Raw genomic sequence first — 12,514 nt, forward strand, 5'->3', positions numbered from 1 at the left:
TTATATTACTATTTTATGGTAATTTTAATCAAATAAACGTCTTGGTGAGCATAAGATACTTCTGTGTACTACTAATCCAAAATTATTTATGTTTTTTAAAGAATATATTTTAAATTTAATTTATATCAAAGTGATCTATTTTCAAACACTGGATACTAATCATATAATATGGGTAATTCACACCCATAAAAAAATAAAATGATACATCTATGCAATTACATTTTAAATCCAGTAATTAAAATGGAATTTAAATGGCACGTTCAGTCACTGAATGGGGCACAGCCCGGTCTCCTCATTGCCTCCTACGTGGCATTTTCAGGCCCATCATTCTTTGAAAAGCATGAGTGATGTCACGCTGTGGAATGTGGAAGAGCTCACCTGCACACCTGAGACTCCGTGCCTCCTTTTACACGAGCTATTTTTCAGAAAGTATTGACCAGCTACCTCGTGTTTTATTTAAAATTTATATTTGTATTCTAAGACGTATATTGATTGTATCATTAAACTCTGTATTTATATATTGCCTGACAACTACAAAAGACACACCTGTGACTACACACCTTCACGGAAGCCCCTTCAAGCATTTCATTGGGTCCCAGAGGGTCACACATGTGATAGACAGGATAGTTGGCCAATAAGATAATCGGAGAGGCGGGGTTACATCATGACGTAAGTGCTTGCCTTAAGATGAGACAGCAGGGCAAAACTTGGTTGACGTAGCCCAGCAACATCGTATCAAAGTTGATTAGCAGTAATTTTGGCTAACTCGGGACCTATTTTCTAAACGATAACTTTATGTATAACCATCGACAGAAGAAAGTACACTGTGTATTTTTATTTGTTGGTTTCTGGGAGTCTTTAACGCATGAAGCGCGTAGTAGTGAAGCGCTCGTGATCAACTGAAGCATCAAACAAAGTTTAATTGACGTCTTAGTAAATATAATAGCACCGTGTGGTTCTCCAGAACAGCATAACGTCTTTATTTCTGAAAACACTGACTTGTCAATAAGCCGGTAAGAAGATTAAAGCCATGTCGGGTAGAGAGGACGAGTATGACTATCTATTTAAAGGTGAGTGAGCACCACGTTACTTTCAGCATTTCCACACTTTTCGATGTCGTCTTCATGTGTTGCTTGTCTCCCTTGTCATAGGATATCTTCATTTTCTATCCTAAAACACATATTAGCATATGCAATATGTTATTTGTAGCTGTTACAAGCAGGTCCATGTTGGCCAGTCTCTGCTAGACCACCTTGGACCATCAAAAAACCAGCTGGTCACACAGTCTTTGGCTGGACAAGCTGGTTTTGGTTCATGGTGGCAAGTCAACCAGCTAATGATCATCTTTGGTCAGACATGTGCAAGTGTCATTTTTCCAAAACACAGCTAACTCCGTCTTAATATGGATTTTCAAACAAGCCAAATGCCTAAACAGGGCAACAGATATAGAAATTGTAATTTTTAATAATTTCTAAGTGTCATTTTTTTAATTGATTATATAATGCACAACACGACTGGCTTCTCCTAATGTGTCCTATTTTGTTTTAGAATTCTCTTACATATAATACATTTGAATTTATGGTGTGGAAACAAACAATTTGGACTTTTAATGCACTTAAATGAGAAAAAAAAAGTATTTTGTGCAGAAACTGATTTAGAGTTTTCCTTCTATAGTGTCGGCAATATAAGCACAGTTAAACCGGTAAGACCTGTATAAATCAGGTCCTACTCCGGATGGGTTTGCATTCAGATGGTTTTAAAAACACTCCTTTTATCTAATGAATCAAATCTTGTCTGATTTGTAAGATCACTCATTCGTTCTATTTTAATATATAACCAATTATTCGAGAATGAAGGAGATCAAATGAAAAAGTCTGAGAATTTCCTGTAGTAATTGACTACTAAAGTGAATACTAATGGTGTTATTTTTACTAATCTGACCTCTTTGATGTCTGCGGTGGTTATGTCCATGAATTTGACACTTCCATTAGTCAACGATCTGCTCTTGACCTCAGTGTGTTTATGCTGTCCTTGTACCTTTCGCTGCTTGACCATGAATCAATCCGTGCTGTTCAATCAGCGCTCTGCTCTTTAAACATGTCTGTCCACCAGCTTTAGCTCAGCCTAACTCTGATATTAATAGCTGAGGCATCTGTTACAGATATCATTCTTTCATGCTGACGAGTTGGCAACGTTAACCCAATTTATTTAAATTTTTGGTTGAATACAATTTTTAATTGTAACTGTTTAATCGCCTTCATGTCTCGTTCCAAGTGTTCTTCTGAAGTCACATAACATCTTTGTGTGATGAATAGACTGGAATTTAAGTCATTAACTAATAATCTTTCTGTCCTCAAAAGCTTTGAAATCTTATTCACTTTAACATTAAAAAGACCAAAATAAATTAGATTTGATGTTCTTGAAGCATCTTTTATTATTTTATGTGAAAGTGTTCCTCTTATCTCTTAGAGTATGTCCACCTAGACTGTACTGATTTAATAAAAAGATCAAAAACAATTTACACACTACTGTGTGAAAAATAAACTACTTTTATTTAACCAAGTCTCTTCTGCTCACCAAGACTGTATTTATTTAATCACAAATACAGTAAAATCAGTAATATTGTGAAATTAAATTTAAACTACGTTTTCTTACCAAATATAATATTTTAATTTGTAATTTATACCTATAATGCAAAGTTGAATTTTCAGCAGCTATTACCCCAGTCTTTATTATGGCATGATCCTTTAGAAATCGTTTTAATATCCTGATTTGCTGCTCAATAAACATTTATTATTCGCAATATAAAAAGTTTTGCTGTTTAATATTTGTTTTGTAGAATAGAAAGTTCAAAAGATCAGCATTTATTTGAAATAAAAATCTTTTGTAATATTATAAATGTCTTAACTGTCGTTTTTTTAATCATTTTCATGCATCCTTGCTGAATAAGTGTTACTTTCTTAAATTGTTCCATTGTTGCCTCTGTCAGCGGGAGACACAGACGTTCCCAGTATTTCGTAAGTCTGTCTGTGTGGGTGAAAAGGGAGTTGCTCTTCAGTTGTGCCCTTTTCAGTCATTGTCAAAAGCTTTGTAGAAACACACCCTTTGTGTGTTGAAATATTCAAATCTAATTGCTGTTGTGCGGTGAAGGGAGGCCGGTTCCTGCAAGCGCACAAATGGAATCTGCTTGAAAGTGCTCTCCCAGTGTCATGTGGGTCTTCAGGGCCAATAGCAAATACATAAACGTTTAAAAGCATCATAAAGTAGAGCCGGCTGATCTCACGCACTCATATCCTCTTCATCCACAGTGGTTCTGATTGGCGACTCGGGTGTGGGCAAGAGTAACCTTCTCTCTCGCTTCACCCGCAATGAGTTCAACCTGGAGAGCAAGAGCACCATCGGGGTGGAGTTTGCCACACGCAGCATCCATGTGGAGGGCAAGACAGTCAAGGCCCAGATCTGGGATACAGCTGGACAGGAGAGATACAGAGCCATCACATCAGCGCAAGTGTCTTCAAAGACTCTATTAAAACATCAATATAATAAAATGTATATTATATATTGATTGATTTAAGAATTTTATATATATATATATATATATTAGTACAGACCAAAAGTTTGGCCACACCTTCTCATTCAAAGAGTTTTCTTTATTTTCATGACTATGAAAATTGTAGATTCACACTGAAGGCATCAAAACTATTAATTAACACATGTGGAATTATATATGGAATTATATACATAAAAAAAGTGTGAAACAACTGAAAATATGTCATATTCTAGGTTCTCCAAAGTAGCCACCTTTTGCTTTGATTACTGCTTTGCACACTCTTGTCATTCTCTTGATGAGCTTCAAGAGGTAGTCACCTGAAATGGTCTTCCAACAGTCTTGAAGGAGTTCCCCGAGAGATGCTTAGCACTTGTTGGCCCTTTTGCCTTCAGTCTGCGGTCCAGCTCACCCCTAAACCATCTCGATTGGGTTCAGGTCCGGTGACTGTGGAGGCCAGGTCATCTGGCGCAGCACCCCATCACTCTCCTTCTTGGTCAAATAGCCCTTGATGCCTTCAGTGTGACTCTACAATGTTCATAGTCATGAAAATAAAGAAAACTCTTTGAATGAGAAGGTGTGTCCAAACTTTTATAAAATTAATATATATATATAAAATTGATTAAAATGTATATAGAAACTACAGTGCATGCGTAATTATTAGAGGCAAATCAATAATTTTCTTGTATTGTTTTTGTCCATGCACATTTCACCAATTTCAAATCAGTCAGTCATTCTTAACTGCTATTAATTTTGTACATTCACTGGAAGTAAAAAAAAAAAAAAAAAAAAAAAAAAAAAAAAAAAAAAAATTATTCAGATATGCATAATTATTGAGCAGGTTTTATTTTACTGGTACAATTATTAAGATTGATGTGGTTTGGTATTTTTAAAATGCGGTTGTAAAAAAAAAAATCATCAAAATATCGGAATCATTTGAATTCTTATTTTAAACAAAATTATTTAGTTTCTAAGCCTGTCGGTTCAAAACATGGATAAATTAGGCATGGAAAAAATACACTTTTGACATGATTTGATAGACCATATTGATCTTTCAATACTCTCACAATATTTTAAACTAAGCCAAAATAGTAAGGTTTATAAAATATTTCATTCTTACACATATGCTAATCTGGTTAACGAAAAGTACTGTTCATTAACAAGAATGGAAATAATCGTTCTTCTTAGCTAAAAATACAGAATTTTCTAAAATTACAGAATACTCTGTCCCTGACTAGATGTGTGCAAAAAGTTTAAAATATTGTATTTTATTAAAATAGAAAAAAAATAAATAAATACATGCATGTAAATAAATGTGTGAAGTAACTAGAAGAATGACAAAGTGCAGTATATTTTAAAACCATTTGCTTTTATGATTATAATAAATTAAAATAATATAGATTCTTCTTCTTTTTGTTGTTGTTGCATAGTTAAAATGACTAAAAGCGACTGACACCAGAAACCCTGCACATTGAAGTTAAAAACATCTGTTCCCCCTCTTTTATTAAAAATGTAAGGTGGATAATTGTGCCAGATTTCTAATCATTTGAGCTTTCCTTTTTACTGTATAGTACAATGGGAGGATGTAGACTCCTTTCATTTGGGAAGTATTTGAATAATAAAAGTATAAAAAAAAACTTGTTTGGCCCCTAATGATGTACACTCAAATAAGATAATGACTTTAATAGCAGTAGTTTTAATTCACATGACCAGCCAAATACTCCTTGGTAATCACACTTTTATTAGGCACCTTAGATCATGGAGTAAATGTGGTGTTTGTGTGTCTTTTAGTTAGTGAATAATGAATGCATCTTTCAAATGTTTTGTGTGTGTGTGTGTTCACAGGTATTACAGAGGTGCCGTAGGAGCCCTGCTTGTCTATGACATTGCCAAGCATCTGACCTATGAGAACGCCGAGCGCTGGCTGAAAGAGCTGCAGGATCATGCTGACAGCAATATTGTCATCATGTTAGTAGGGAACAAAAGTGACCTGCGTCATCTGCGGGCCGTTCCTATGGATGAAGCCAAAGCATTTGCAGGTTAGTGTTGTGACTATTAGCTAGTGTGAACTGTAATTACTCAATAGTTTCTAATAAGTGGTGTTTTTCTCGCAAATCAAATGTATAGAATGGCAACCTAAATACACTAGACTTGTTCATATAATTTACCCAGATTGAAATAAAGGAGTCAGAATATAGTAATTAATTGTATTTAACTAAATAGTTCAGTGTAAAGATGAGATCTAATATGCCACTTTTGTGGAGACTGCTTGTAAAGTTTAGAGTTAACTAAATAATTGTTAAACTGTTAAATTGTTAAAGGTCATTTGGAATACCTTTAAAGGTCACAGAGGTGCTAGTAGTGTTCGAGACAAGTTGGTTAGGTGTTTACATTACAGGTCTCGTTGCTGATTGGTCATTTTGAATGTCTCATGAATCTTGGCCAAACACTTGATCTTACCTCCAAAACTCACTCAGACCAACAAAACACTTTATATAGAAAATAAGCTTAAGTCTAAAATAAGTCTCAAAATAAGCTTGTTTCACCATAACACTGGCATTTCTGATCAAAAAACAGGGAGCATTACATAAACTATGAACGTTTATCTTTGAAGTCTGAATGATTTGTCACATAAGCATTATATATTATAGGATCAGAATAATATCTTTTCATTTTACTTTTCTAATGAGAAAAGCTGCATTTCCCCCTATTTGTTTTTTTACATACAAAAAAACTAAAACCAATCGACAATTACAAAATTTACTTAATTAAATACGAATTCCAAAAGCAATAATAAAAAAAAATGCATCCGCATGTCTTTCTGTGTGGAGTTCTCTGTGTTTCTCACACTATTTAAAGACTGGAGAGCTGGAGACTGTGAGTGTGAATATGAATGTGTGCATATTTCTCATCCCTGTGGTGGACTGGCCAAAAATAGGACGCCTGGCCTGGCTTTCAGCTGAAATGTGTGTTTGAAATAATTATTCAATTTCATAGTAAATATTCAGCTTAGATTTTATATTTCAATATAATTCCTGCAGAAACAAACAGTCATCTTTCTGATTTGAATGTGCTTTTATCAGTTTTGAAAGGGGTCTGTTAGCATTCGAAAAATGTGCTGGAAATGTGGTGTTTTGCAGGTTGTGGAGTATAAATAACAAAAGTGTTCATGGATTTTGAAAAATGTGGTCATTTGAATGCATTTTGTGTGAAAGCAATTAATTGATTTACAGTTTGTTTAATATAGACTTGTGTATGGCTTCAGTAATGAACAATGCTTGTTAGAAAAAAAACAAAACTGTAAGATGTTTGTGTTAATTTCTCTGGGGTCGGAGAAGTTGAACACTATATTGCAACATTGTAAAGCAGTACTGGTACTAAAATGTGGCATCAGCTATTTTTAGGCTACGTTGATTTAGCATTACTCATTTATGTATAATGCATTCAATTTTTCAATAAAGTCTCAATGCTGTCTGCATGTTCTGCTATATCCATTGTTGTGTTGTAGCTTCATACCACAATGCTGTTATATTTACTTTACATTTAATATTTTAATCCTACCGTGCATTCAAGATACACGTTTCCTTTGATGCACGATGACTTTGGTGTTTCTGGTGCTGTGGTTTGTGATACCTGCTGTAATCCTTTTTCTTAGCTATCTTGAGTACTAAATGAAGTAATGTTTGTTTATTGTGCCTGCTACTTGTTTATCTCAGAAATAGTGTTGGCTAGCTGGTCTGTGTTCTATCTAATTGTTTATACAAATTGTGTTTATGATAAAAGTTTAAAAAGTATATCATATCTTTGTGTTTTTTACAGAGAAGCATGGACTTTCTTTTCTGGAGACCTCAGCGCTGGACTCTTCTAATGTTGAACTTGCCTTTCAGACCATTCTTACAGGTCAGTCCTGAGAAAATCATTCAAAAGGGTAATTCTATATCACAAAGCTTTTGGAGGTGAATCTCATGAAAACTGTGAGGAACATGTACCAGTCATTTTTTTATTAAGAACATTCTCATTCTCATTGCTATTTAAATACAATTCTTGTCATTACAGTAAAGTATTTATGCATAATTTAGAATATTAATTTAGTATATTAAACATTTTCAAACATATTTTGGAGAGAAATTGTTGTTTATTTATTAACTGGACATTTCTGACTTTAAATTCTGCTCAGTTTATGCATTCTGAATATCAGTACAATATATGCATCAGCAAAAAAACGCTCAGGCACGTGATTTGTTTCCCAATGAAACAAAGTTGAATTACACCATTTGTGGTATAAGTGATTGAAATTTGATTGCTTTCCAAAAACAAAACAAAATTGTTGTTGTATATTAATTTATGATTTAATTTATGACAATTTATTTTTTCCCCCTTGAAATTACAAATTAAAAAATTAAGGGAACTAGAATCATAAAGAAATTTCATCCAGAAATCAAAATTGTCATAATTTACTTAAATCATGCAAATTATGACCCTTTTATTTGAGCTATTCTTTTAAATATTTGAAAAAAAAAACTAATTTGAAAAAGCCAGTTCTCACTTGTGTTGTAATACAATAAAACACCCAAAAATAAAGCATAAATACTATTACCTTCAAAATAATTAAAATAATAGTTATTTTGTCAGATTACAGTTATGAGAATTTTTGGGGTTGGGAGAATCTCCTTAATAAAAAGGTGACCTAAAAAAACAAGATACTTTACTATTCAAGGAAAAAATGTCTATTTAACATAAAACATTTCTTGACAGTTTTGTGAGGTTCCAGGGTGTTTTTGTATGTTAAGTATAACCTCTAGATGGCGTCAAACTCCACGCCACAGATATCCTCTCCTTCTCCCGTAAATTAATGAAACCGTGTTTTGAGGTCAAACTTCGGAAGTTTGCCACGCAGAAATAGTGGTTTGCTTTTCTGCAGTTTCTCTTTTTTTCTTTTGGCCTGGGAAATACCTCTCTTCAGCCACACCGTGTTACACAGTTACACTGTTCATTTCTATGCGTCATAATGAACCGTAGCTGAGGTTGTTGCACTGTCAATAACACACTGAAAGATCACGTTAATCAGGCAAGCCTCCATCATTCCGATGTATGAATCCTGCCTCTCTCTCACACAGAAATCTACCGTATCGTGTCCCAGAGGCAGATGTCAGGGCGCGGCGATGATGGCTTCTCCCCCAGCTCAAAAGTGGTTCCCATTACCGTGCAGCCCACACAGAATTCGGGCAAGCAGGGCGCCTGCTGTCAGAATAACTGAGCTGCCGCTGTGGAACCATGGGATCCGGGAAAATCGGCAACTTTGTTGGGCTGGGCTGAAAGGTTGACCATGACCATGGTATTCCCTCTGCGTGATGTGCTTAACATATGTAATGGACTTGCTTAGTTATGCCCAGAATAAGTGATTAATAATCTTCAAAATTGGAGAACCAGAGATGCTGAAATTGAATGGATCAAGGATTTTCTCAGAACTGAGAGGCCATGCTTCATGTTTCGGACTAATTAGAAATGAGCAGTTAGCTGGGATGCTCAGACGTGGCTGCTCTTTTTATTTTATCCCTGCACTTTTTGCCACAGACATTCTGCTTACAAACAATGGGCTGAAGAACAAGAAAAAGTGCTTAGAATGCATAATGCTTCATTTAAGTATCTCTTGAATGGTTTCTGTTCACAATGGGGATTCACTTGTGAATTCATATTTTTTTTTCCTTTAGTGGGCCAGCGCAGAAGTAGTCTGACATCTTTTCCATGCATCTCAACACCTGAGAAATTCAAACTGTGGTCATCATAGCCGCCTGTTCGCTCAATTCTTACATTGTAATGCCATCTGTTGCATTTATTGAATGCAAATATGATCTTGTTATTCTGTGGGTTTTTTTGTTTCTGCTTTCTTTTCTTGTCATGCTTTTATCCATCACTAGATTATTGATCGGAATTTCTCAAGGGTTTCTCCTTCCAGTCATGGCACTCATTTGTACAAGCACTGGGAGTGTTTTCTGTGGATCAGAGTAATGTTAATGGCTGGATGTGCTGTAGTGTTTAATAAGAGTGTAGTATATTCAGATTTAGGGTTGGGAATCGTTGACTAGTTCTTAAAGTATCTGATTATTTCTATGACCCTTGATTCGGTTAACGGTTCTTGAGCATATGCATTCTAAATCTGTTATTTTTATGGATGATAAAATATGCAAAATAGAACCACTTTAAAGTTTTTGTTGTCATAATGAGGCAACTTTTTTCTTCTCAGCTGTGTGTTAAAATCAGCATTGAACTTTCAGGCATACTATTTTTTGTTTCCAAACATTATACACATAAAAGTATGAAAACACCCCATTTGTGGTATACTTGTCACTTGTGTGGTGCTTTCTCTCCTCTAAAAATTATATGATAATTTCTTGTTGTTATTATTATATTAATTTATGAATTGTTCCATGTTCCAAACATTCTCCATTCTTAAATTTGTTCTTCAAATTACTAAAAGTAAGTGCTTAGAATCATAAAGATATAGTTCATCCAATCATATTGTCATATAATTTACTCCAATTAGGCCACAATTTTAGATTTTGTATGAACTATTTCTTTAAATCACTACGATTCCCATCCCTACTTGGAGCACAGATGCGGGCCAGATGTTTTTGTTTTTTTTTGCTTTATGACTTTATTATGATGGAAAAAACTAATTAGTTTTGCTTTAGCTGGTTTCTGGGTGTTATCTTTGGCTAATAGCTTTTTTTCTGCTTGGAAAATGAGCGGCAGGTGGGATGCAGATCACTAAGAGGAGCTTCTATGACCATATTATATCGCAAGGCAGGGAAACTGATGGCTTGTGATGTACTGCTGAGGTTTTCTTACTGGAAGTGAATTCCTCGCTGGCCACCCTTGTTATCTGCTACATGTAACCCGAAGAGCAGCAGGTCTCTTGAGATCTCACTCTCTGTCCTGGCTTTTCTGTCTTCTACTGCTTTTGGTGTGGTATTATCTTTTTCATATGTGTTCTGCGACATTTAGATCCTCCGGATGGAACAGCTGGGGTCGTGTTTTTGGCTTTTTCTTGTCATTTGATTAAAGACATGAGGTGCTTCCCTAAATGCCTTGCATGTAAGATTTATGCTAATGCCATCAATCTGTTATGCTGAATATCAGGCGTTTAGCTGGAGTCATTGATAATTACTGCTTTGGGAAGATTCTGTCATCGTGCCTGTTCTTCTCCCAGTGGGACTCCTGAATAAAGGCTCTGAATACTGCAAATAGATTTATACCTTTTCAGTGATCATGAATGTTTTTCAGCGTGTTTTTTTACTTGGGTAAATAGAAACTTGGAAACTTGTGTATTTTCCAGGGTTCCCACATCTTTTGACCAGTGACTTCCGCATGACCTTTCCAGTCGTTCTTGAATACTGGATAAGGAAAATTCATTGAATAGAGATTGCACCCACAAAGAGCAATTTCTAGTTGATGAAATATTTATGAGCTTTTTGAAATGTTATTAATTTCCATGGCTTTTCCAGGCGATTTTAAAATTCCCTGATACTTCCATGCCCGTGGGAACATTTTTAAACTTAGTGATTTTTATCCTCTTTTTTTTGTTTACTTGTTTATAGGAATTTTTTTTTAAATAACACATAAATAAAATCAGTTTTGTTTCAAATCATCAGGTGTGCGAGCAACAGAATTCAGGGGAGCTGTGACAGATTATTCAGTTTGTTTTATTAGAAACATTTACAATACAATTTCTTGAAAATAACCCAAAAATCAAACCTAGTATGGCATAGATATATTGATCAAATATCAAAAATGAAAGTCACAGAGAACATGTTCTAAGGAAAAACCTGCAGTTTGCGTGCCCCATATAGACACTATACTGAATTATGAAATCAAAACGACTCGTGGAGTATCGGCTAGCCTCGTCTATGATGTGGCAAACCCCTCGTTTATCAACAATAAATTGAACACTAGTACCAGGAGATGCTTGACCAAACTAATGCACTAAGACCACTATGAGAGCTGTATGAAACACTTCTACTGTGCTGGAAGCTACCAAATACAGACTGTCGGACCGGAGTAACTCATCCCAAGCGAGGTCACGTCAGTGACCGTCCTAAACCCCCCACCCCCCACCCCATGTTCCTGTCTGACTGAAATTGAAACCACTACACAACTATCATTGCCACCACAGAGCCAAAACAAAGTCGAGATGCATGTTCACCATGAAGTACTGAGACTATGCTTCTGCGTGTAATCTTGTAAACAATAGTTCACTGCTTTGACATGTTTGAAACACTCTCGGTAATAATGAAACGCAGTCATCAGCCCTTGAGTGTAGTTCGTACATAAGCCTCATTTTGTATGTGACAAAACATGTTGATTAGAAGTAACATGCAAATAACGGTGTGCTCGAAATCTGAATTCTGTTCACATATCTGCAAACAACCTATGATAATGTAACATCTGAATTGAGGAAATGTTTTATTTTTTTTAATGTTTTTTTGTCATGCTTATTTTTAAACGATTGGAAACCGGAACGACGTTACATGTAGTAGATTTTTGCTTGAATTATTACTACTGTATGCGTGTACTATGCACAATCATTTTTCTGTTTCACCCTGTTATACTTGAGCCTGTTATCACTTCATAACAATTGCATTTAAAACCAAAGCAATTTAAAATATTAAAAAAGGAAGGGACCCCTTTATTCACTCAGCTATGAGGTGTTAAGGGATGAGTACACAACACTTCTGAGCTCTTCTAATATGCAAAAACGTGGTATTGAGGCACAAAGTTGAGGTGACTAAAATACCCCCAAATGCTATAAAATATTTCTGCCGTTATCCCATTGTTAATGCACACATTACGTATCTGACGTTTTAAAATATAAGCCTTTAAAACCCCACCCCACTCGTTTTTATGCTGTCAGAAGTGTGGATTTTTCTAACTTTCATAAATAAAAAAAAATCTATAGTTTTAATAATT

At 35.1% G+C, this 12,514-nt stretch overlaps 1 protein-coding gene across 1 annotated transcript; it reads left to right on the forward strand.

The window, feature by feature from the left end:
• Positions 1-385: 385 nt before the first annotated feature.
• On the forward strand, positions 386-10,792 carry rab11al (RAB11a, member RAS oncogene family, like). The gene is made up of 5 exons (XM_059568491.1): positions 386-1,070; positions 3,309-3,504; positions 5,393-5,586; positions 7,367-7,447; positions 8,665-10,792. The coding sequence occupies exons 1-5, from the start codon at positions 1,031-1,033 to the stop codon at positions 8,802-8,804; spliced, it is 651 nt and encodes a 216-aa protein (XP_059424474.1). The 5' UTR covers positions 386-1,030; the 3' UTR covers positions 8,805-10,792.
• The last annotated feature ends 1,722 nt before the right edge of the window (positions 10,793-12,514 follow it).

This window comes from Carassius carassius, chromosome 15, assembly GCF_963082965.1.
Source record: "Carassius carassius chromosome 15, fCarCar2.1, whole genome shotgun sequence".
In the NCBI taxonomy this organism is placed as follows: domain Eukaryota; kingdom Metazoa; phylum Chordata; class Actinopteri; order Cypriniformes; family Cyprinidae; genus Carassius; species Carassius carassius.